The 26,529-nt window shown below is 41.4% G+C and overlaps 2 protein-coding genes across 9 annotated transcripts in view; both read left to right on the top strand.

Moving 5' to 3' along the window:
- Positions 1-13,007, top strand: part of YME1L1 (YME1 like 1 ATPase) — a 45,949-nt gene extending 32,942 nt beyond the window's left edge. The window contains exons 10-19 of the mRNA XM_037983412.2: positions 110-262; positions 836-968; positions 2,670-2,732; positions 3,591-3,703; positions 4,691-4,846; positions 6,431-6,582; positions 7,788-7,914; positions 7,995-8,068; positions 9,531-9,617; positions 11,595-13,007. Of these exons, the coding sequence (XP_037839340.2) occupies positions 110-262; positions 836-968; positions 2,670-2,732; positions 3,591-3,703; positions 4,691-4,846; positions 6,431-6,582; positions 7,788-7,914; positions 7,995-8,068; positions 9,531-9,617; positions 11,595-11,738 (1,202 nt within the window). The 3' untranslated portion in view covers positions 11,739-13,007. The remainder of the gene's footprint in view (positions 1-109; positions 263-835; positions 969-2,669; positions 2,733-3,590; positions 3,704-4,690; positions 4,847-6,430; positions 6,583-7,787; positions 7,915-7,994; positions 8,069-9,530; positions 9,618-11,594) is intronic.
- Positions 13,008-22,508: 9,501 nt separating this feature from the next.
- ANKRD26 (ankyrin repeat domain containing 26) overlaps positions 22,509-26,529 on the top strand; it is a 98,718-nt gene continuing 94,697 nt past the window's right edge. For 2 of the 8 annotated variants that reach the window (XM_008002609.3, XM_008002608.3), the window contains exon 1: positions 22,509-22,918. In XM_008002609.3, coding sequence (XP_008000800.3) covers positions 22,677-22,918 — 242 coding nt within the window. In that variant the 5' untranslated portion in view covers positions 22,509-22,676. Of the gene's footprint in view, positions 22,919-24,392; positions 24,539-26,529 lie in introns of all 8 variants that reach the window. The other 6 variants (XM_073018811.1, XM_073018812.1, XM_073018809.1 and 3 more) reach the window with 4 other exon arrangements.

The following is a 26,529-nucleotide window of genomic DNA, read 5'->3' as shown; positions in this document are numbered from 1 at the left end:
TGGCCTCAGCCTGAAAATTATATAAATGAATAATTATTTGTTCTATAGGTTCATATCGAGGGATTTAAAAATAATACTTTGAATTATTCTTGTTTTCATTTTCTTTTAGGAATTCTTTTAGTTGGACCCCCAGGGACTGGAAAGACACTGCTTGCCCGAGCTGTAGCAGGAGAAGCTGACGTTCCTTTTTATTATGCTTCTGGATCCGAATTTGATGAGATGTTTGTGGGTGTGGGAGCCAGCCGTATCAGAAATCTTTTTAGTACGTTTTGATGTATCTTTCATACAGTGCTAAATTTTGTTAAGGGAAGTGTGTATCTTACCCTTCTTTGCTAATTACTTTTTTTCTTCCTTTTTTTAATTTCTATTTTTTCGGGCCTCCAGCTTTGCATGCTAATTAGTTTTGATAGCTAAAATAGCCATTGTGGGATCTTGGTTTGGGTAACTTTTACTATATGAATTAGCTAGTAGAAGTGCAAGGATGAGGTTGAAGGCTACCAAAAAAAATTTTTTTTTTTTTCCCATTTTATTCATCAGTTTTATAGTATGGAATTAAGAAGTAATTAGCTTCAAACCTGATTGTATATGATATTTGTATAGCTAGGAAGAATGAATGCCCAACTGTTTTTATTTTATATCATTTTCTTTGGTATAGTTTTTCCCCCCTGAAGCTACTATTCTTAAATCAGTAAAAAATGACCTCCTTTTGTGTATTTTCTTCCAATGAATATTTTTTGTTGGCTTTTGACAGTTTTATCGGATTTTAATATTTATCTCGTTTTGTTCAAAACTGTTGACTTCTTTCAGCTTATTTGAATGTTTTTTGTTTTCTTAGGGGAAGCAAAAGCGAATGCTCCTTGTGTTATATTTATTGATGAATTAGATTCTGTTGGTGGGAAGAGAATTGAATCTCCAATGCATCCATATTCAAGGCAGACCATAAATCAACTTCTTGCTGAAATGGATGGGTAATTGAATCTTCTTTTGTCTTAGAATATGGTGATGCCTCCCAGCATTTGATATATGTAGAATTGATCTTATGCAAATTATTTCCATAAGGCATTTCATATCTAGAGATACGAAAAATGTGATGTGTATAGGAAACAGAGTAGTCCGTCATGCAAGAACACAAGACAAGCTTTTTCTGTCAGTATTGTATTGTTTTCATTACTAATTGGATATTTGAATGTCAACTCATCTTATTTAATTGATGGTATTTATATTCTTTTTCATTTATTGTTATACTTACGACAGAAAAACAATGATTCATGCTGAGACTAGTAGTCTATTTGAAGGAATACACTCCTTTCTACACAGTTTATGACTAGCTTTGAATGTGGCAGCTTTCAAGCTTACATCAATGAGCCAGGCGCGGTGGCTCAAGCCTGTAATCCTAGCACTTTGGGAGGCCGAGACGGGCGGATCTCGAGGTCAGGAGATCGAGACCATCCTGGCTAACACGGTGAAACCCCGTCTCTACTAAAAAAAAATACAAAAAAATTGCCAGGCGAGGTGGCGGGCATCTGTAGTCCCAGCTACTCGGGAGGCTGAGGCAGGAGAATGTAGTAAACCCGGGAGGCGGAGCTTGCAGTGAGCTGAGATCCGGCCACAGCACTCCAGCCTGGGCGACAGAGCGACGACTCCGTCTCAAAAAAAAAAAAAAAAAAAAACTTACATCAATGTTCATAATATAAAAAGCAAGAGGTGATGTTGCTTTGAAAGAAGTATCTTAAAGATAATATATAAGACATTTTGAAACCACATAGGAAGCCCAGGAGTGAGTAACTTGAATTGGTATACTTGAATTTCTTCAAAAATTAACCAGGTACCTAAGCTTTTTATATCAGGTTATCTTTTCCTATATAGACCAGACAATTGTGAAGGTATGTAGTCACAGATGACTGGTGGTTTATTATCAGTCTCTTTTCTTGGCTGTTATTTAATTAATGAAGCCAGGCATGGTGGCTCATGCCTTTAATCCCAGGACTTTTGGAAGCCAGGGTGGGAGAACTGCTTGAGGCTAGGAGTTCAAAACCAGCCTGGTCAATATAGCAAGACCCTATCTCTACTAAAAATAAAAATAGTCGCTGGGCATGGTGACTCAAGCCTATAATCCTAGCACTTGGGAGGCTGAGGCAGGTGGATCACTTGAGGTCAGGAGTTCAAGACCAAACTGACCAACATGGTGAAACCCCATCTCTACTAAAAATGTAAGAATTAGCTGGGCATGGTGGCAGCCGCCTGTAATCCTGGCTACTCAGGAGGCTGAGACATGAGAATTGCTTGAACCTGGGAGATGGAGGTTGCAGTGAGCACCATTGCACTCCAGCCTGGGTGACAGTGAGACTCTGTCTCAAAAAAAAAAAATAGTGGCTTGTACCTAGAAATTGGGTAGAAAAAATTTAAAAATAAATAAAAATAAATAAATTAGGTATGTTGGCATGCACCTGTCATTCCAGCTACTTGAGAGGTTGGGGCAGAAGGTTCACTTCAACCCAGGAGTTTGAGGCAGCAGTGAGCTATGATCATACTGGTGTGTTCCAGCCTAGGCCACAAAGCGAGTCCTAGTCTCAAAAAAGGAAAACAAACCAGTTTTGTGTAGAGCATTTCTACATGTGTGCTGTGCTTCAATGTTAGTGAAAAGATACTGTTTTTTTTTTCCTATATAGTTTTAAACCCAATGAAGGAGTTATTATAATAGGAGCCACAAACTTCCCAGAGGCATTAGATAAGTAAGTATTAAAAGAAGATTTTTGTGAAGTACCTGCTACAAAATTATGCTAAAAGAAGTCAATTGCAAAAGATCACATTGTATTATTCCATTTATATTGCAATACCCAGAATAAGCAAATTCACAGAGACAAATTGGGTTAGCAGTTACCAGAGGTTAGGGAGAATAGGAGATGGCTGTCATTGGATATGGGATTTCTTTGCCGGGGATGGGAATATTCTAAAATTAGATTGTGGTGATGGTTGTACAATTCTGAATATATTAAAAATATATATATCATTAAAAATCACTGACCACTTTAAATTCTGTTATGTGAATTACATCTCAATAAAACTTAAAATTTATTTGTTAGATGTCACAAAAGTTTTATGTAGAAAGGATTTTAAAAATAAATTCACTGTAGTAGTATAACTAGGTTTAAAGTTACTATGAAAAAAATTGTATTGTAGAAGTTATTCATATTTTCATTTGATCAGTAGTTTGTCACTGCCTAAGACTCTAGTCTAACATACATTCTGTGCTTAGCAGTTGAGATGGATGTGTGGTTCTTATCCACAATAATAGTTTATTGTAGAATTATTTGTTCCTGGACTGAGTTACTTGCATGCTTTTGTTTCTGAGGGGTAGGCTACCTAGGTACACACATGTATCTGAATGAACCTTTGTTCTGCCCTCTGGTTATTGACACTGTTACTTGAGCCATGTTTTAAAAGGAACTATCTGAATATTTATGTACAAAATTCCATCTGCACTCTGGCTGTCATTGGCATCCCAGTCATGTCATTAGGGTGTCAGTCCTGCTGACTTTGAGCTTAAATTGTTTATTAATTTATATTTTCCTTTTGCATTCTTCCTGTAGTGCCTTAATACGTCCTGGTCGTTTTGACATGCAAGTTACAGTTCCAAGGCCAGATGTAAAAGGTCGAACAGAAATTTTGAAATGGTATCTCAATAAAATAAAGTTTGATCAATGTAAGTCTAATTCTATCAAAAGAAACATTTGTCATTTATGTCAAGTGGTAATATACCACTCACCCTGTTTGTGGTCTTTTCATGATAAATGTATTAATATTAAAAGACCAGTTCATTTTTGTCTTTTTTTTTTTTTTTTCCGTTACTATGTTCACTTAAAAGTCCATTCCTTAGTGTATATCCAGGAGATTATATTGTTTTGAACCCTGATTCTAAAGAAAGGTTTTTTTAGAGTATTCAGACAGATATTTGAGGGTATATATATACACACACACACATTTTTTAAGATGAATGTAAAATGCAAAATAATAGAAAAAGCTGCAGAAACAGTAACTCATGATATAGTCAGTATGGGGCCAAAAGAGAAGAAAGCAAATTATAAAACAAAACACATGGAAATTTATTACCCACTTGAGTAATAAATGAAATTATTAAAGCTGCAGTAGTTTCAGAGATAGCTGTATCAATTCATTAAACTATATATGTTTCCTATAATAAGGGCAACTGTTATGTCCAAAGTTTCCAGATGAAATTGAAAGAAAAAAGTGTCTAAACTATGGCTCAGAATAGCTAGCTATTTTCTTTTTTCCCTCGGAATGTAGTTTTTGTTTGTTCGTTTGTTTGTTTTGAAACAGAGTTTCGCCCTTTTTGCCCAGGCTGGAGTGCAGTGTCACAATCTCGGCTCACTGCAACCTCCACCTCCCGGGTTCAAGTGATTCTCCTGCCTCAGCCTCCTGAGTAGTTGGGATTACAGGTGCATGCCACCATGCCCAGCTAATTTTTGTATTTTTAGTAGAGATGGGGTTTCACCATGTTGGCCAGGCTGGTCTCAAACTCCTGACCTCCAGTGATCTACCTGCCTCAGCCTCCCAAAGTGCTGGGATTAAAGGCGTGAGCCATCACACCCGGCCCGAATGTGAGTTCTGTGTGAAGAGTTTTCTTTTACCTGTTTTCGACTTTTAATGTCGTGTTCTCCTTTTACATTAGCCGTTGATCCAGAAATTATAGCTCGAGGTACTGTTGGCTTTTCTGGAGCAGAGTTGGAGAATCTTGTGAACCAGGCTGCATTAAAAGCAGCTGTTGATGGAAAAGAAATGGTTACCATGAAGGAGCTGGAGTTTTCCAAAGACAAAATTCTAATGGGTAGGTTTCCTTTGTTTTTTTTTTCTGTCTTGTCTTTCCATTGTGTTAGATAATTCATTTGGGGCAAATACCCTATTCAAAGAGCTAAAGCCATGGCTATGTTGAATCTAATCTTACTCTAAAACTTCAGTGTCTGGGTTTTCAAGATTTGTAATAAATGATTTTACAAAATTACCAATTTAACAGTCAAATGTCATTAAACAGTAACATTTTCTTGACAATACTCTTGTCAGTGATACAGAACTGATTTTATAGTGTACCACATTTATTAGTTTTGTCTCTTTCTTAGAAAACCTTTTTTTCTGACTGGAAAGTTTAAAAAAGTGATGGGAACATGAAAACATATACTTGACAACACCACAATTTGGCCTTTTATAAAACAAATATATTCTAGTGGCTTATATAATTGTATAGTTCAACTGTTGGTGGGGAGATGAGGCACATATACATTTCCTCTTGTCGGACATTGCTGCTAAAAAGAATAGTTAACTTTATTCTGTGCTTAATTTTGATTTTAAATCTTGGATTGACTTAAAAGCACATTAGTTATGATATTCTTGTTAAATTGGAAGTTTATTTTATAGAAATAGAAATAAGTTTTCCCTTTTGATGTAAGAATTAAGATGATAGTTTTGACAGTTTTGGTTTGCAGATAAATTGTTAAACTTTGTATGTGTTATGGAATGAATTCTGCCCATTTTAAAAAACTTTTACTCTGTAGACTGGGCGTGGCGGCTCACACCTGTAATCCCAGCACTTTGGGAGGCCGAGGCAGGAGGACCGCGTGAGCCCAGAATCGTTGGAGTTCAAGATCAGCTGGGCAACATAGCGAGACTCCATCTCTACCAAAAATTTAAAAAATTAGCTGGGTGGGGTAGCACGCGCCTGTGGTCCCATCTACTCGGGAGTCTGAGGTGGGAGAATTGCTAAAAAGTCCAAGAAGTTAAAGCTACAGTTAGCTGTGATTATGCCACTGCACTCCAGCCTGGGTTACAGACCCTGTTTAAAAATTTAAAAAATTGCTATTGCTAAAAAATTACTAAAGCTAGGCACAGTGGCACATGCCTGTAATCCCAGCACTTTGGGAAGCTGAGGTGGGTGGCTTACTTGAGGCTAAGAGTTGGAGTGAGGTATGACAAAAATGACTTTAAGGAGAATGAGTTTTTTGTTTTTTAATATTAATCCAGTATCAGATACATTCACCCCTCAGTATCCACGGAGGGGGTGGGGATTGGATCCAGGTCCCATGTGGATACCAAAATTCAAGGATGCTCAAGTGTCTTTTATAAAATGGTGTACTATTTGTGTATAACATACATAATTCTCCTGTATACTTGAAATCATCTCTAGATTGCTAATACAATGGAAATGCTCTGTAAATAGTTGTTATACTGTATTTTTCATTTGTATTTTTTTTATTGTTCCTCTTCCCCATACTTTTAATCCTTATTTGGTTGAATCTATGGATGCAGAATCTGCTGATAGGAAGGGTGGAGTGTATTTGATTTGCAGACAAGAATGTGTTTTGTTGATTTAAATATACCTTTCTAGTGCAGTATTTACTCAATTAAATTTTTATCTTAGGGCCTGAAAGAAGAAGTGTGGAAATTGATAACAAAAACAAAACCATCACAGCATATCATGAATCTGGTCATGCCATTATTGCATATTACACAAAAGATGCAATGCCTATCAACAAAGCTACAATCATGCCCCGGGGACCAACACTTGGACATGTAAGTTTTTTGTAGCATCTCGCCCTGTCGCCCAGTCTGGAGTGCAATGGCATAGTCTCAGCTCACTGCAGCTTCTGCCTTCCGGGTTCAAATGATTCTCTCGCCTCAGCCTCCCAAGTAGCTGGGATTACAGGCGCCCACCACCATGCCCAGCTAATTATTGTGTTTTTAGTAGAGATGGGGTTTCACCATGTTGGCCAGGCTGGTCTTGAACTCCTGACCTCAGGTGATCCAGCCGCCTCAGCCTCCCAAAGTGCTGGGATTACGGGCATGAACCACCATGGCCTGCCTAATTCTTAAATATCTAATTACTGTGCTGTCCCAAAAGGGAAAACATTATGTTTTGCAGCAACTGATTCAGTAGTTTTTCTAAGATTTTTCTCATTTAGTATAAGTTTATCAGATCTTTCAAAATTGTAGACATTTTAAAAATTTCTGTGCACCTGGGGAGAAAACAGTCCTATTGCAGCATTATCCACCTATTGTTGTTGCTTTATAAAGGATTTTTTATTCTCTAATTGCTGGTTTTTCATCAGTCCCCTGATGACCAGCTTTCAGCATGGTATAAGAGAGCTAAATGATAATTCTGGTTTGTATTTTTTTATTTTGCCCAGTCTTATGGTGCTGAAATTCTGGTTTTTAATGTAACTATCTCAGAACTGTATCTGAATTTCTTTTTTTTTAAATCTTCATTTTATTTTATATTGATGGGGTCTCACTATGTTGCCCAGGCTAGTCTCAAACTCCTGGACTCAAGTGATCCTCCCACCTCAGCCTCCCAAAGTGCTGAGACTACGGGTATGAGCCACTGCGCCCAGCCTGTATCTGAATTCTTTCCTTATATTTTATTTTATTTATTTATTTATTATTTTATTTTATTTTTGAGATGGAGTTTCATTCTTGTTGCCCAGGCTGGAGTGCAATGGCGTGATCTCAGCTCACCGCAACCTCCATCTCCCAGCTTCAAGCAACTCTCCTGCCTCAGCCTCCTGAGTAGTTCGGATTACAGGCATGCGCCACCATGCCCAGCTAATTTTGTATTTTCAGTAGAGACAGGGTTTCTCCATGTTGGTCAGGCTGGTCTTGAACTCCCAACCTCAGGTGATCCACCCGCCTCAGCCTCCCAAAGTGCTGGGATTCAGGCGTGAGCCTCCACGCCTGGCCTCTTTTTTTACTTTTTATCTGATTGATTTTTAATCGTCTAGGTGTCCCTGTTACCTGAGAATGACAGATGGAATGAAACTAGAGCCCAGCTGCTTGCACAAATGGATGTTAGTATGGGAGGAAGAGTGGCAGAGGAGCTTATATTTGGAACTGACCATATTACAACAGGTTAGCTTTAAAGAATGGCTTTAGTTCAAATTGTATGTGGTCTTAAAGATATTTTTAAAAATTGTATGTTTTTATTTTAGGTGCTTCCAGTGATTTTGATAATGCCACTAAAATAGCAAAGCGGATGGTTACCAAATTTGGAATGAGTGAAAAGGTAATAGATTATTTTAATCCTTTTCATGTATCAAATTACGTGTCAAGTGTTGATTTGAGAGATGGTTCTGATATATAAATTGGTAATACTCACTTTTGCTCTGTCTCACTCCAAATGGATTTGAGGCTGCTTATTCTGAACATTGTTACTTTCTGAATAAAGAAAATGGAGCCTTCTCTTAGCTGCTCAGAATGAGCTGCCCAGATAGTAACTATTACTTCATGAGTTAACTAAGTGGTAAAGCAAGGTGAATTCCTTAGCTTTTCCATGTGGCATAAAAGAGCCTACTTTCTGAGTTTGGTTACTTTACTGTTTCCGTATATTTCATATTTTCATCTTATTGTTCCTTGAAGCACTACTATACTCTGAATTATGGATTTCTATATTTGAAGTAGCTGCTAAGGTTTTTCAAGAAAGTACTGAGAACCAGACTTAAAATTATTTTAGGCTGGGCAGTGTGGCTCACACCTATAATCCCAGCACTTTTGGGAGGCTGAAGAAACTGGATTGCTTGAGCCTAGGAGTGAGTTCTGGACCAGCCTGGGCAACATGGCACAACCCCATCTCTAAAAAAAATACAAAAATTAGCCAGGTGTGGTGGTGTGTGCCTATAGTCCCAGCTGCTTGGGAGTCTGAGGTGGGAGGATTCCCTGAACCCAGGAGGTCTAGGCTACAGTGAGTCCTGGTTGTGCCACCGCACTCTACCCTGGGTGACAGACCAAGACCCTGTCTCCAAAAAAATAAAAGATTTAAAATGTTCTCTCTTGCTCATATTTTTACTATTTTGATATTAGTGTTTTTTTATTTGTTTGTTTTTGAGACGGAGTCTTGCTCTGTTTCCCAGGCTGGAGTGCAGTGGCGTGATGTTGGCTCACTGCAGCCACTGCCTCCTAGGTACAAGCCATTCTCCTGCCTCTGCCTCCCAAGTAGTTGGGATTACAGTCACCTGCCACCATGCCTGGCTAAACGTTACTCTTTATACTTTCAGAAGAATGTGGAAATTTCTTTGCCCTCAAATGCAGTTTTTATTTTTTATTTTTTGGAGATGGAATCTCACTCTGTCACCTAGGCTGGAGTGCAGTGGCGTAATCTCAGCTTACTGCAACCACCGACCCCTGGGTTCAACCAATTCTCCTGCCTCAGCCTCCTGAGTAGCTGTGATTACAGACACGTGCCACCATGCCCAGCTATTTTTTGTGTTTTTAGAAGAAATGGGGTTTCGCCATGTTTCCAGGCTGGTCTCGAACTGCTAACCTCAGGTGATCCACCTGCCTCGGCCTCCCAAAGTCCTAGGATTACAGGTGTGAGCCACCGTGCCCTGCCTCAAATGCAATTTTATATTGTACTTCTTTCTTGTTCCTCCGTATATTTGTTTCCTTATATATAGTCTAGTACTTTCTCTTTTAAATTTATTGGTATTTGGGGGTTTTCTGTTAAATTGCTTTCTTCCTTTTGGTTTTAGCTTGGAGTTATGACCTACAGTGATACAGGGAAACTAAGTCCAGAAACCCAATCTGCCATTGAACAAGAAATAAGAATCCTTCTAAGGGTAATGATAATATTTTTTCCTGCATATTTATTTTCTTAGGAACAATGTGCTTAAATAGTTAGGTTCTTAAAAATAACAACTGAAGGCCCTCTGTTCACTAGAAACATCATTTTATAAAACAAAGATAATAGTCACTGTGGTGTCTGGGGAAAAAATTAGAAAATAAAGATAATAGGTGCACCATTTCAGCAATGATTTAAATGTTATTAAGGCACCTCTCTCTGTTCATGAACTGGGACTTATTTTCTCCTGGACATGGGCTAAGAACAGTTATATATTGCGTGGTTGTAAAAATTCAATTCTCAGGGTAAGGGACAAAATAACTACATATTAGGTACAGTGTATACTATGTAGGTATGGATACACTAATATCCCAGACTTCACTTCTATACAATTCATCCATGGAACCAAAAACCACTTGTACCCCATACGCTGTTGAAATAAAATATGTCTACATATAAAATTATATATAATATATAAAATTCAATTGTACTTTAGCTGCAAAACTGTAAGAGGTAATAGAATGGGAAGAGTATTGTTTATTGAATCTTTGACATGTATTCAACAAATACATTTTTTTTTTTTTTTTTATGGAGTCTCGCTCTGTTGCCCAGGCTGGAGCGCAGTGGCATGATCTCGGCTCACTGCAACCTAAGAAATAAGTTCAGTAGATTTTTTGTTGTTGGTTTTTTGCAAGTTTTATCTTTTTTTTTTTTAAGGGGATGGGTCTTGCTATATTGCCCAGGCTGGACTTGATCTCCTGGGCTCAAGTGAACTTCCTGCCTCAACCTCCCAAGTAGCTGGGGCTACAGGCACACACCACTGTGCTTAGCTCCATGATTTCAGTTGTGTTTTTTTTTGTTGTTGTTGTTGTTTTTTGAGACAGCATCTTGCCCTGTCACTCAGGCTGGAGTGCAGTGCTGTGATCTCGGCTCATTACAATCTCTGTCTCCCAAGCTCAAGTGATCCTCCCACCTCAGCCTCCTGAGTAGCTGGGACTGGGACCGTAAGCACACACTGCCACGCCTAGCTAATTTTGTTATTTTTTGTAGAGAGCATTTCGCTATGTTACCCAGGCTGGTCTTGAACTCCTGGGCTCAAACGATTCACCTGCCTTGGCCTCCCAAAGTGCCGGGATTACAGGTGTGAGCCACCGCACCCAACCAGGCAGGTTTTAAGAGTAAGACTGACCAGCCTGGGCAACATGGCAAAACCCCATCTCTACAAAAAATAGAAAAATTAGCTGAGCGTGGTGGTGGCTCATACCTGTAGTCACAGCTACTTGGGATGAGGTGGGAGGATCACTTGAGCCCAGGGAGGTTGAGGCTGTAGTGAGCTGTGATTGCCTCACTTCACTCCAGCCTGAGCAACAGAGTGAGACTGAAAAAAAAAAAGAGTGACTTGAGCTGAGTGCCAGAGTCTTTAGTGAATAAGGAGTATGTTTGTTAGATGGCACAATGAAGACGGTTGGATAGCTCCATAATTAAACGGCCTGGACTTCAACAGAATAGGAAGAGTGCATTATGTAAGAGGGTAGGTTAGTAATAGTCTGAAAGAGGTGACTAGAACAAAGAGCTCAGCTCTCTACTTTGAAGTATCTAGGGTAAAGGTGAACACACAGCTTGAGAGGGCTTAAGGAATGTAGTCTCCACAGGAGGGACCATGGGTTTGATTATTTCAAGGAGGTGGAGGGAATGCTTTAGAGTACTTAAGGATACAGAAAGTTTGTATGATGGAAAGGTTTAGAGAGTGTTATAGAAGAGGTGGTCTCTGCCTTCTCAGGTGTTTATTCTCTTTTCCTTACTATTTATGTTATAATGCACAAATTATCTCTACTGTAGAATCAAGATTCTACATGATTTTATAAATATAAATAGATTTCATATTTTTTAGGGTACATAAAGTTTTTCTTTTCCCATTGACTGGTTTTTGCATCCCTACATTTACTGCTACTTACGTATCTCCTTTTCTGTTTAGGACTCATATGAACGAGCAAAACATATCTTGAAAACTCATGCAAAGGAGCATAAGAATCTTGCAGAAGCTTTATTGACCTATGAGACTTTGGATGCCAAAGAGATTCAAATTGTTCTTGAGGGGAAAAAGTTGGAAGTGAGATGATAACTCTCTTGATATGGATGCTTGCTGGTTTTATTGCAAGAATATAAGTAGCATTGCAGTAGTCTACTTTTGCAACACTTTCCCCTCATTCTTGACGTGGTGTAATTGAAGGGTGTGAAATGCTTTGTCAATCATTTGTCACATTTATCCAGTTTTGGTTATTCTCATTATGACACCTAATGCAAATTAGCATCCCATGGCAAATATATTTTGAAAAAATAAAGAACTATCAGGATTTAAAACAGCTTGTTTGAGGAATGTCAATGAGTTATTAAGTTGAAAGTAACTAATGATTTTATGTTTGGTTACTGTACTAGATGTGATAAAAATTGTGCCTTTAGCCTTCTATATACATCAGTGGAAACTTAAGATGCAGTAATTATGTTCCAGATTGACCATGAATAAAATGTTTTTTAATCTAAATGTAGAGAAGTTGGGATCAAAAGCAGTCTTGGAAACACAGAGCCGGGCATGTAGCCTTTTGGCATGGTGCAGTGGCTCACACCTGTGTAATCCCAGCACTTTGGGAGGCTGAGGTGGGTGAATCACTTCAGGCCAGGAGTTCAAGACCAGCCTGGCCAACGTGGTGAAACACTGTCTCTACCAGAATACAAAAAAAAAAAAAAAAGGCTGGGCGCAGTTGCTCATGCCTGTAATCCCAGCACTTTCGGAGGCCAAGGCGGGCAAATCACCTGAGGTCGAGAGTTTGAGACCAGCCTGGCCAACGTGGTGAAACCCCATCTCTACTAAAAAAATGCAAAAATTAGCTGGGCACGGTGGCAGGTGCTTATAATCCCGGCTACTTTGGGGGCTGAGGCAGGAGAATTGCTTGAGCCTGGGAGGTGGAGGTTGCAGTGAGCCGAGATTGTGCCACTGCACTCCAGCCTGGGCAACAGAGGAAGACTCTGTCTCAAAAAAAAAAAAAAAAAAAAAAAAAAAATTTAAATAACTTTAAATATTAAAAAAGTAGCCAGGTGTGGTGGTGCATGCCTGGAATCCCAGCTACTTGAGAGGCTGAGGCATGAGAATTGCTTGAACCCGGGAGGTGGAGGTTGTAGTGAGCCAAGATCACAAGAGCCACTGCACTCCAGCCTGGGTGACAGAGTGAGACTCCCTCTCAAAAAATAAATAAATAGATAAATGATTATAACCTTTTAGAAATGCAGTGTGCATTTTCATGTTCCTTTTTTAAGCATTACTGTCACTCTCCCTAATGAAATGTACTTCAGAGAAGCAGTATTTTGTTAAATAAATACATAACAAACCTCATTCTGAATAATGTCCCTCATTTTGACTATAATTATGCTTGGTTTCAAAAGCAAAATTAAATCTCAGTCCCCTCCGAAGCGAACTTTGTGTTACCCTGTGCCCTGCGTCAGAAATGCCAAGTCGTGTTTACTTTTCATCCAGATTTTGTGAATATGAACATGTTGTTACAGGATTTACAGATGAATATTTAACTCAATAGAAAAATTATTTTAGAGCGCATTGTATTGGTATTACAACCAGATTATATTCTTGACGATGACTTTATTAAAATTACCTACAATTTCCTAATAACTTAAGCTGCATATGGTCTTCATTGAAAAAAGATGGATATTGTTTCAGGAAGCTTGTTACATTATATTCTTGACCTTTTGGTTGATGATCTGAAATCTTAATGTAATTTCAAACTGACAGAAATGTTGTCAGCATAATACATGGATCTCTCATATACGCTGCATCCAGATTTACCAATTGTTTTCATTTTGCCCATTTTTTATTGCCCCAAACCTGTTCTGTCTCCCTCTCTGTATGTACATACATACACGTATAAAATATTGTTAAAGTCTTATCTGTCTTAAATTTTTTTACATATTTGTTGAGGTATAATTTACATATGATAAAATTCATTGTAAATGTACAGTTGAAAGATGTTGTGTGTGTAATCACCATCACAATCAGGTTTTAGAACATTTCCATCACCCAAAAACATTGTCATACAAGTGTGTGGGTTAATTTTTTAAGAAACTTATGAATCATTTTCAAAGTGACTATAGTTTTATGTTCTAACTAGCAATGTAGGAGGGTTATAGTTTCTCCACATCTTTTTCACTGCTTATAGTCTGCCTTTATTATTATGGCCATTCTAGTGGACCACTCACATCCAAATTAATCTCATCCAAGTTAGATCATTTCTCTAGTGACATAAGATGCTGAGCATCTTCTGTGCTTATTGGCCATTTGTATATCTTCTTTGGAGAAGTGTCTATTCAGATCTTTTAATTCCTTCTTTTAATTGGGTTGCCTTGTTTTTATGAGTTATAAAAGATGTTCTGAATGCAAGTCCTTTATCAGATGGATCTTGCTTTTTTATCCTGTTTCACAATCTCTGCCATTTTGGTGGAGTGTTCATTTATACTTAATATTATTGATACATTTGAATTTATACCTGTCTTTTGGTATTTTTTTCCTCATAATTAAAGAGATCCCTCTGTTCCTCCTTTTCTACCTTCTTTTGCTTTAAATAATTGGAACTACTGGCTGGGAGCAGTGACTCACCTGTAATCCCAGCAGTTTAGGAGGCTGAGGTGGGCAGACCACTTGAGGCCAGGAGTTTGAGACAAGCCTGGCCAACATGATGAAACACCGTCTCTACCAAAAATACAAAAATTAGTTGTGCGTGGTGGTGCATGCCTGTAATTCCAGCTATTTGAGTAGCTGAGGCAGGAGAATCACTTGAACTTGGGAGGCAGAGGTTGCAGTGAGCTGAGATCATGCCAGTATACTCCAGCCTGGGTGACAGAGCAAGACACTGTCTCCAATAATAGTAATAATAATAATAATGGTTGGAACCACTGCTTTATACGATCTTAATGTCCTCAATCTTTATCTGGGAATGTCTGGTCTTGCCTTGATTCTCTTTTTTTTTTAAGGATAGTTTGCTGGATATAGAATTTGTGCCTGACAGTTTTTTCTTTGACTCTCTTTTAATGTCATCCCAGTGCACCCTGATTTCCATTACTTTTGGTGTGAAGTCAGCTGTTAATTATTGTTGGTCTCCTTTGTGTAATTGTTTTCCTCACTGCTTTTGGGCTTTTTTCTCTGGGCCTTGTCTTTTAAACAGTTTGACTAAGATGTTTTTAGGTGTGGATCTCATAGTGTTTATCCTACTTGGGTTTGTTGTTGTTAGTTTTTGTTTGTTTTAGCTTCTTGGATATATAATGTTTTTTATAAAATTTGAGAGATTTTTGGACATTATTTCTTCGTTACATTTTTCTGCCCTTTGCTCTTTCTTCTGTGGTTCGCCTTATGCAGTTGTTGGTACATTTCCTGTCACCCTGGTCTCAGGCTCTGTTAATTTTTTTCAGTCTTTTTCTCCCTCTATTTGTCAGGTTGCGTAATGTTGATTTTTCTTCAAGCTCACCGATGGGTCTGCCATCTCAAATCTACTTGCATTTTTTTGTTTCGTAAGTTGAATTTTTCAGCTCCCAGCTTTCCATTTGGTTCTTTCATAACTTTGTACCTCTTTATTGAGATTCTTTGTTCATTGAGTGTGTTTTCTTTAATATGATAAACAGATTTCCATTTATTTTTGAGCATGTTTATGAAGTCTTTGCTAAATCCAATACCTAAGGATACTCTGGCAGTTTCTCTTGAATACTTTTCTTCCTTAGTGACTTATTTTGTAACCAGAGTCCCGATAAAGCAATTTATTATTAAGAGTGAACCTAAAGAAGACTTAAACGTTTCATAGCTTTTCACTCAGAACTATCAGAATGCCAGAATTTCACCTATTATCTATATCATTATTACTTTTAGTAACTGATATTTTATTGCTACATACTCTCTAGTATTTGTTCATACTCATTTTAAAAGCAATTCTGCATTGTTTCAAGCCAGCTAGTTATAAGCATATTTCTTAATGTAAGTGTGTAATATTTTAATAAAATGTGGTAGAATATAGATGTTTGGATTGGAAACATAACAGTACTGGACGTGAAGATTTGCAGAGCTGTTTTTTTGTTGGTTTTTTTTTTTTTTTGAGATGAAGTCTTGCTCTGTCGCCCAGGCTGGAGTGCCTTGGCATGATCTCAACTCACTGTAACCTTCTCCCAGGTTCAAGCAATTCTCATGCCTCAGCCTCCCAAACAGCTGGGATTCCAGGCACCCGCCACCATGCCTGGCTAATTTTTTTGTATTTTTAGTAGAGACGGGGTTTCACCATGTTTGCCAGGTTGGTCTTGAACTCCTGACCTCAGGTGATTTGTCTGCCTCAGCCTCCCAAAGTGCTGGGATTACAGGCATGAGCCACTGCACCTGGCCAGAGTTGATATCTTTGAAGTGAGGATTTTACTTATATGCAAATTCTTTTCTGTGAGAGGTGAATCCCTATTTTAGTCAGGAATATGATATTTATTCCTCTTTCACAACAGGAACTTCATATATATAAGTGCCGTGTGGTGTTCTGAACTATTTCAGTCTTGAATTAGCATGGTAATACATAATGTAGCTAATCTGCTATGAATTTGAGAATGCATTTTATGATAAATTTACAAAGCTGTCAGGGAGGATGGAAAGGTGCTTATTTCTCATATAAAACTGTCTTCAGAGAGCTTGATGTGAATCTTCTGCACACCTGCTTCCTCCTGGAAGCAGGTATTTAACTCATCCCCAGGAAATCAAGCCTGACAGAAATTCTGGTAAGCTGCTTGGCTACTGTGTTGAGACCTGTCTGCTCTCTTAGCATTTGTTTTGGCAAAGAATGTTTGAATGTTTACAGAGGACAGATGTTGGTCAAGTATGAGAGCTGTTGGTGGGAGGGAGAATCCATTTGGGATCCCATATGAAAAGGCCTGTTAAGGGGGTGAGCAGGCCTTAGAAGAGGGTAATCCAAAGTGAATCTGTGGATTCCTTAGGAGCTAAGAGGAAAGGCCAGAGTGGAGTGCATTCATTCAGTTCAAGGCAATTGCAGGTGAAAACAGCTGTGGGAACAGAAGTGTCCCTGTGAGAGTCAGCGTTCAAAGAAAGGCCACATCAAATACTCAAAATCATCTCACAACAGTATCAGCCAGATAAGAACCACCCTCTGCAATTTTTGTTTTGTTTTGAGATGGAGTCTCGCTCTTTCGTCCAGGCTGAAGTGCTGTGATGCAATCTCAGCTCACTGCAACCTCTGCCTCCCAAGTAACTGGGATTACAGGTGCACACCACCATGCCTGGCTAATTTTTTTGTATTTTTAGTAGAGATGGGGTTTCACCATGTTGACCAGGCTGGTCTCAAACTCCTGACCTCAAGTGGTCTACCCGCCTTGGCCTCCCAAAGTGCAGGGATTACAGCAGAAGCCTATGGAGGAGTCCTGTGCCGGACAGAAATGGCTTGGTTTTGTATCCTCTTTGTGCTCAGTCATTGGCTGGAAGCAGCCTGACAAAAGCAAGGTCCTGGTGAAAGCACCAGCTGGAGGCTACAGTTCAACTGTGCACTCCACAATAGGGTCTCCTGAAGACAGATCCGAACAGTGCAACTCCACGGCCTTTGTATCAATCTGGGTCCAATGACAGCATAGAAACCACACAGCAATTTAGTTTAATATAAAGAATTACTAAGCTGTGAGATGAGAATAATTACAAAGATGGAAAGAGAAGTCTAAAGGGTACCTTAGGGCTGAAGGAGAGTACTCAAGAAGGGGTTAATTTGGGAGGGGGGTTCAAACATTGGTGAACAAGATGAGATTGCAGCCTGCTAGGTGGCAGAGAAGTTTGACTCTATTTGCATGTCTGACTTTCCCTTGCATCTGACTACCCACCTCATTTCATCTGCATCCCAGCAGGTTGTTTCTGCTTGCCTAGAGACCGAGGGGTGGCCCTGGCCTAGGTTCTGGTGTGCTGCTGGGTTGCGTCTTCGTGTTCCTTCTACACCAATGCCAGTAGTGAGCGCTGTGCCCAGGCTGTGCCTTCCCAGAGCATGCAGTGCGTTGACTACCCTGAGCTCTGGCCCCAGCCAGTAACCCTTTTAACATGGACACTATTGGTCTTTGTGAGCAGGCTTGTAACAACTTCCTACCCCCAAGCCTTGTACTGCTGTGTGGGGAAGTGGGCTTCCTGCCTCCTCACAACCATCTATGCACCTATCAGATTGGGCCCCTGATACTCCAGAAGGGTGTTTTATGTTTGCTCGATGACTGTGGACAAGCTCCAGCCTTGGCAACCACACCTTCTCCAAGGACATCTGAATCCCCAGCCTTCTGAAGCCATTTAAGTTGTTCAAACTTTCGGTATAATCTCACCCTAAGGGATTCTTTAGATTTCTCTTTTCACTTTTATACTACTGTTACAGTTAATAGTTCTTTTTTGGGGGAAGGGTTTTTTTTATTTTTTTTTTAAGATGGAGTCTCACTCTGTCGCCAGGCTGGAGTACAATGGCGCAATCTTGGCTCACTGCAACCGCTTACTCCCTGGTTCAAGCAATTCTCCTGCCTCAGCCTCCCAAGTAGCTGGGATTATAGGCACGCACCACCACACCCAGCTAATTTTTGTATTTGTAATAGAGATGGGATTTCACCGTGTTGGCCAGGCTGGTCTCGAACTCCTGACCTTGTGATCCACCCACCTCGGCCTCCCAAAGTGCTGGGATTACAGGCGTGAGCCACAGCACCCAGCCTGAGATGGGTCTTGCTGTATTCCCCAGGCTGGTCTCAAACTCCTATGCTCAAATGATCCTCCTGCCTTAGCCTCCCAAGAAGCTGGAACTACAGGTATGTGCCACCGAGCCTGGCTAAAGTTTTTTTTTTTTTTTTTTTTGAGATGGAGTCTTGCTTGTTTCACAGGCTGGAGTGCAGAGGTGCGATCTCAGCTCCCTGCAGCCTCTGCCTCCTGGATTCAAATGATCCTCCCACCTCAGCCTCCTGAGTAGCTGGAATTACAGGCATGCACCACCATGCCTGGCTAATTTTTTTTGTATTTTTAGTAGAGACAGGGTTTCATCATGTTGGCCAGACTGCTGTTGAACTCCTAACTTCAAGTGATCTGCCCACCTCAACCTCCCAAAGTGCTGGGATTACAGGCATGAGCCACCATGTCTGGACATGGCTTTTTTTTTTCTTTTTCTTTTTTTTTTTTTGGAGACAGAGTCTTGCTCTGTCACTCAGGCTGGAGTACAATGGCACAATTTTGGCTCACTGCAACCTCCACCTCTCGGGTTCAAGTGATTCTCCTGCCTCAGCCACCTGAATAGCTGGGATTATAGGTGCCTGCCACCACACCTGGCTAAGTTTTGTATTTTTAGTGGAGATGGGGTTTCACCATGTCGGCCAAGCTGCTCTCTGACCCCAAGAGATCCACTCACCTCCGTCTCCCAAGGTACGTAATCCCTGCTGGGATTACAGGTGTGAGACACGGTGCCCAGCACTGGCCATGGGTAATTAAAAAAAACTTTTTGGAGACATGTTCTGGCTATATTGCCTAGGCTGGTTGTTGGGAACAAGCCCCCCAAAATCTGGCCATAAACTGGCCCCAAAAGGGGCCATAAAAAAATCTCTGCAGCACTGTAACATGTTCATGATGGCCATAACGCCAACGCTGGAAGTTTGTGGGTTTACCCGAAAGAGGGCAAGGAACACCTGGCCCGTGCAGCGCGGAAAACTGCTTAAAGGCATTCTTAAGCCACAAACAATAGCATGAACGAGCTGTGCCTTAAGGACATGCTCCTGCTGCAGTTAACTAGCCCATTCCTTTGTTTCCCATAAGGGATACTTTTAGTTAATTTAATATCTGTAGAAACAATGCTAATGACTGGCCTGCTGTTAATAAATACGTGGGTAAATCTCTGTCCTCTGTTCGGGGCTCTCAGCTCTGAAGGCTGTGAGGCCCCTGATTTCCCACTTCACACCTTTATATTTCTCTGTGTGTGTCTTTAATTCCTCTAGCGCCGCTGGGTTAGGGTCTCCCCAACCGAGCTGGTCTTGGCGCTGGTGTTAAACCCCTGGCTTCAAGCAATCTTCATGCCTTAGCCTCCCAAGTAATTGGGATTACAGGCACAAGCTAACATGCAAAACTTCTATAGTAAATAATAATTTGTATTAAATTTTTCTTGTTCAGGTTACTAGGTGGTTTCTCTCCTGATTGAAACCTGGCTGACACATTATCTCTTTCTAGGATGTACTTTTTTCCCCCATCTTCCCCCCGCTGACAAACTCCTGTTTATTCTTTAAGTTTCAGCTTTTAAAATTTAATTTAATTTAATTTTAGAGACAAGGTATTGCTATGTTGCCCTGGCTGATCTCGAACTCTTGAGCTCAAGTGATCCACCAGCCTCAGCCTTTCAAAGTGCTGGGATTACAGGACTTCACCACCATGCCCAGCCCTAAATCTCAGCTTTGGCATCACTTCTGCATGTGCCTCTCTCCCGGACCTACCACCCTTCTCTTGACATGATGCTGTAGGCCCTCTGTGCTCCCCCTTAATGTGGCACTAAACATGAAATTTGCCTCCCTCCCTGAACTGAAGAATGACACATCTGTTTCCTCACTGACTCTCAGAATACCTAGCATAAAGAAGGTTCCCAGAACATGTTTCTGTTTAGTGTTGTGGCCTCCTTACTGTGATCATCCCAAGTCTTGGATCTCCAGGAGATATAGGCAGATGGGCCTCAATACCCTTGAGCCCTTATGTTCTAATCATGGTTTAATTATAGTTTCATTATTCCTCAACAGATACAGCAGAATGCATGGGAAGACACATTTCAAAGAATGAACCAGTTTTGGAAAAGGGTTTGATGAATTTCTTGGTAACTCTTAAAAGGAGAAAACGTGTGACAGCCTTGAACTGGAAATAAAGAGCTTTATCTGGCCGGGCACGGTGGCTCATGCCTGTAATCCCAGCACTTTGGGAGGCCAAGGCGGGCGGATCACGAGGTCAGGAGATCGAGACCATCCTGGTTAACAAGGTGAAACCCCGTCTCTACTAAACAAAATACAAAAATTAGCTGGGGGTGGTGGCGGGCGCCTGTAGTCCTAGCTACTCTGGACTTTTTAGGGATCCAGCATTTGGCTGACGAATTCAACACCTTAGAGCTGGCTTAACATAGTCCTTGAGTATCTCTGGTCTATACAAAAACACTATAGTCAACCAAATCTCTACAACTTACCTGGAGGGTGGTGTGTGATTCCTGTATCTGTCCAGACTGGTAATGTCTTTGGCTCTCATTTCAGGATGCATTAGGAAACGTCAGAGTCTTCTGTTCAGAGTCAGTCTTCACATTTGAGTATTTTTTGTTTGTTTGTTTGTTTTTGTTTTTTGAGATGGAGTCTTGGTCTGTTACCCAGGCTACAGTGCAGTGGTGTGATCTCTGCTCACTGCCACCTCTGCCTCCCAGGTTCAAGCGTTTCTCCTGCCTCAGCCTCCCGAGTAGCTGGGACTACAGGCATGCACCACCACGCCCAGCTAATTTTTGTATTTTTAGTACAGACGGGGTTTCATCACGTTGGCCAGGCTGATCTCAAACTCCTGACCTTAGGTAATCCACCTGCCTCGGCCTCCTAAAGTGCTAGGACTTGACTAGCTTCATAGATCACCCTGGGGAATGTTGAGGAGACAACATAACTTTCTAGCTGGGCTAGTATAGGAGGAAAATTCTTGGTGATGATAGTGGAAACCACTCTCCCACATCAAAACCATTTGATCTAGCTAAGCTGGAGAGGCCTGAGAAGTGTTTTGTTTTTGCTCATTTCTCTCTTGCCAATAAAGACCCCTGTTCTGGGGCCAGCCATCTCCACCACAGGGACCCTATAGCTGTCCAGAGCTATGGAGGTGCATTCCAGCAGCAATTTCTGCTGAGACTCCAGACGCTTGGCATCTGCGTTGCTAATTCCAATTTGTTGTCAAATTATTCAATCTAGGCTGGGCGCGGTGGCTCACACCTGTAATCCCAGCACTTTGGGAGGCTGAGATGGGAGCATCGTTTGAGCCCTGGAGTCGGAGACCAGCCTGGGCAACATGACGAGACCCTGTCTCTACAAAAAATGCAAAAATAGCCGGGCGTGGTAGCGTGCGTCTGTAGTCTCAGCTACTCACACGGGAGACTGAGGTGGGAGGATCGTTGAGCCCAGGAGGTGGAGGCTGCAGTAAGCCGTGATTGCACCACTGCACTACAGTCTGGGCGACAGAGCGAGATTCTGTTGGGGGGGGGGGGGGGAAGAGAGATGTAACCTTGGAAAATTAAAAGCAAAAAATAGAACGTAAGACGGGGCCAAAGGCAGAGTGGTGGGGGAAGAAGGCATGCAGAAATGCGTTTTCATTTCTTCTGAGAATGTGCATTGGTTTCTCCTCGTAAGTTTGCATTTAACACATATTGCCACGATCTCCGAAATCCTGTGCCCTCTGTTGTTGCATCTGTTAAGTTCTCATGGAGACCAGCTGGAACCCAAAGGGACGTGGAAGGGGAATAAACTGAGAGATACGGAGATTGAGAGAGTTTCTTAGAGTTTTCTCGGATAAGAGGCCTTCAGCATCTTAAAACTCCACGCTACTCCAGTCCCAGTCATGCGTAAAGGCTGCTTCCCCATAGGCGCGAGGGTTCTTTTCGCAAACCTCCTGAACATTCAGCCAAACTCCCACCGACATTTGTTTGAATGGAACAATGTTTGAATTGACAGCAACGCAGGGCTGCTCCCAAACAGCCTCCGAGATTTGCGAGGCCTGGGCCTTGCACATGCGTACGGAGCACCCTGGGGGGCCACTGGGCTTTCCTGCGCACGCGCATGGACCTTGCAGCCGAGGCGCGCATGCGCACTTGTGTCTAGCGGCTTCGCTGGCTTGGTAACCCGGAGGGAAAGATTGGAAACCGCGGAGTTTCCTCTGGGAGGCCGCGGCCAGCCGGGGCTGACTTGCTATGTTGGGCTCCGGGGGCCGTTAAGAGCCGAGAGAGACATGAGGTGTCTCTGAAGCCCGGTCGCCTGGGCCATGAAGAAGATTTTTAGCAAGAAGGGCGAATCGCCCTTGGGCTCCTTCGCGCGGCGGCGGCGGAGCAGCGCGGGCAGCGGGGGCGAGCCCGGGGAGGGCGCCTACTCGCAGCCCGGCTACCACGTCCGAGACCGAGATCTCGGCAAGATTCACAAAGCTGCCAGCGCGGGTAATGTGGCGAAAGTGCAGCAGATCCTTTTGCTCAGGAAGAATGGCTTGAACGATAGAGACAAGATGAACAGGTAATAGTCGCAAGCCTGGACTGAATGCCACAGGGGTAGGCGGGCAGGAAGAGGGGCCTCGTTTGTGGAAGCCACCTGGGGCCTGGATCAGCCTCCCACGGGCTCCGCAGCCCCTGGGACGGTGACCACCTTGCGGGGCTCCAGCTCCCAGGCCGCCTTTCTGAGCAGAAAAAAAACAAAACAAAACCAGAACTCTAGCTGGTTTCCGATCCCCCCGAAATCCCCTTAGAACTTAAGTGACAATTTTAAAGTGAGTTAACGAACAAAAGCACGTACAGCGTTTTATTTTTAATGTACACATTTAAGACATAATGTCATATACTTTATGGAAAGGTGCATAATGAGATAAGCAGTTTCCATAATATAGCAACTTCTGGGTTAAAAATTATTTCTATAAAATCTTTTATTCGTCAGGCGCGGTGGCTCGCGCCTGTAATCACAGCACTTTGGGAGGCTGAGGTGGGAGGATTGCTTGAGGCCAGGAGTTCAAGGCCAGCCTGGGCATTGTAGCGAGGCCCTCCCTCACCCCCCGCCCATCTCTAATAGTCTCAGTTACTTGGAAGGCTGAGGCAGGGGCATCACTTGAGCCCAGGAGTTCTAGGCTGCAGTGAGGTATGTCAGTGACAACAGAGCAAGACCCTATCTTTCAAAAAGAAAAAGAAATAAAATGCCTTTAGGAAACAGACATGTAATTTGTTTTTGTTGGCATTGCTTAAGCAATCCATAGAATGGATTTTATGAATAAATGTCAGTGCATGATAATATGTGACCATTGAAAGTGGCAGTAGAGGCCAGGCGTGGTGGCTCACGCCTGTAAACCCAGCACTTTGGGAGACCAAGGCAGGCGGATATCCTGAGATCAGAAGTTCGAGACCAGCTTAGGCAACATGGTGAAACCCCGTCTCTGCTAAAAATACAAAAATTAGCCAGGCGTGGTGGCGGGAGCCTATAATCCCAGCTACTCAGAAGACTGAGGCAGGAGAATCGCTTGAACCTGGGAGGCAGAGGTTGCAGTGAGCCAAGATCATGCCACTGCACTCCATCCAGCCTGGGCAACAAGAGCAAACTCCATCTCAAAAAAAAAAAAAAAAATGAAAAGAAAGTGGCAATAGATACAGAAGTATATTGGCATGTGAGGATATACTTTGATATCTCAAGTGAGAAAAAAATCAGTTTGATTGTACAATATCAGTTTAATATGTATATACACACTGGTCTTGTGTTAGCTGAAAATATGTACAAAACGTGGCAAAATTTGTTATTTCTGGGCATTTGTATAATAAGTCAAACTCTTTCCTTTTTCTTTATGATTTCTGCAATGAGTATGTATAAAAGTTCTACTGAGAATTTGTTGATGAAGTAATCCTTGGGAAAAGAGCAGGAATATATGAATCTTGCACACATAAAAATAATTCCTCCCCCCGCTTTTTTTTTTTGTGGATTGCTGTCGTCTGACAACTTTTATCCTTTTCAGAAGTAAAGGGGATCTTGGCTGGGCACAGTGGCTCATGACTGGAATCCCAGCACTTTGGGAGGCCCAGGCAGGAGGATTGCTTGACCCAGGAGTTCGAAACTAGCCTGGGCAACATAGCAAGACCCTGTCTCTATTAAAAATGTAAGGTAAATCTGATCTTTTTTCTTGCCACCAAAAAGTAAGAAGATAAAAAGTAAAAAGAAAAGAAAAAGGGTATCTTTCTATCTGTATTTATAGATTTTATGTATACATTTTACCATATACGTTTTTATTATAGATTTATTATATATGCAAATAGGTACAATCATTTTATTTTAGTTGTGTCCTCATGACAATAAAAATACCGAATATAAATGATAATTAGGCCGGATTCAATGGCTTATGCCTGTAATCCCAGCACTTTGGGAGGCTGAGGAGGGCGGATCACTTGAGTCCAGGAGTTGGAGACCAGCCTGGCCAACATGGTGAAACCCTTCTGTACTAAAAGTACAAATATTAGCCAGGTGCGGTGGTACACACCTGTAGTCTCAGCTACTTGAGAGACTGAGGCAGGCAGTAGAATAGGGTGAACCTGGGAGGCAGAGGGTACAGTGAGCCAAGATTACACTCTGCAATCCACCCTAGGTGACAGCGAGACTACATCTCAAAAAATAAATAAATAAATAAATATTATTGCAAAAGAATAAAAGAATTGCTCTACTTTATAAGAATTTTATTTAAAAATATTGAACTCCCTAACGATTTTTCCATTCTTTCAATCCATTTATTCATCAAACATAACCTGAATACCTGTTATGTAGTAGACATAGTCTACTATCTCTCTTTTTTTTTTTTTTGAGACAGAGTCTCCCTCTGTCACCAAGGCTGGAGTGCAATGGCCAGATCTCAGCTCACTGCAACCTCTGCCTCCCGGGTTCAAACGATTCTCCTGCCTCAGTCTCCCAAGTAGCTGGGATGGCTAAATTTTTTTTTTTTTTTGTATTTACTTTTAATAGAGACAGGGTTTCACCGTGTTAGCCAGGATGATCTCGATCTCCTGACCTCGTGATCTACCCGCCTCGGCCTCCCAAAGTGCTGAGATTACAGGTGTGGGCCCCCGCGCCTGGCCTATTTTTTTGTTTTGTTTTGTTTTTGTTGTTGAGATGGAGTCTCGCTTCTTCACCCAGGCTGGAGTGCAATGGTGTGATCTCAGCTCAGTGCAACTTCCACCTCCTGGATTCAAGCAGTTCTCCTACCTCAGCCTCCCCAGTAGCTGGGATTACAGGCACGTGCCACCACGCCTGGCTAATTTTTATATTTTTAGTAGAGATGGGGTTCTGCCATGTTGGCCAGGCTGATCTTGAACTCCTGACCTCAAGTGATCTGCCTGCCTTGGCCTCCCAAGGTGTTGGGATTACAGGCATGAGCCACCACGCCCAGCAACATAGTCTACTATCTCTCAGGACCTTTCCATCCTTAAAACCTTTATGTTTACATACCTGCCCAGCCTGAGCAAGTTGAGAGATTTAAAATTAGACTATTAGGGCAATCTCAGTTGAAGCTTTTCCTCCCTCCTCTTATTTATTTATTTTTTTGAGAAGAAATCATGCTCTGACACCCAGGCTGGAATAAAGTGGTATGATGTTGGCTCACTGCAACTTCACCACCAGGGTTCAAGTGATTCTTCTACCTCAGCCCCCCGAATAGCTGGGATTACAGACAGCTGCCACCATGTCCAGCTAATTTTTGTATTTTTAGCAGAGATGGGGTTTTACCATGTTGGTCAGGCTGATCTTGAACTCCTGACCTCAAGTGATCTGCCTGCCTCGTCCTCCCAAAGTGTTGGGATTACAGGCGTGAGCCACTGCGCCCAGCCCCTCTTTTTAAACAAAAGTGTTTCTGAAGGTAGAGAATTATAAGAGATAACCTTTAACTGTCCTTTTGAAAATGTATGTCTTAAACACTAATATTAGTCATTGGAAATACCTGCATATATTCTATAAATCTAAATATTGAATAAAATGAGCCAACCTATTCATTTGAATCCTGAGTTTCCTTTGTGTTGAAGTTTCTTGAAAACACAGTAAGAATTACTTTGTTTTAAAAGTTTGTTTTTCAATTTTAAAAATGCTTCCAATTATAGTTGTAATAAATCATG

This window comes from Chlorocebus sabaeus, chromosome 9 (genome assembly GCF_047675955.1).
Source record: "Chlorocebus sabaeus isolate Y175 chromosome 9, mChlSab1.0.hap1, whole genome shotgun sequence".
Lineage (NCBI taxonomy): Eukaryota > Metazoa > Chordata > Mammalia > Primates > Cercopithecidae > Chlorocebus > Chlorocebus sabaeus.
The sequence above is the reverse complement of the archived record's forward strand: the minus strand, read 5'-3'. Positions and strand labels throughout refer to the sequence as shown.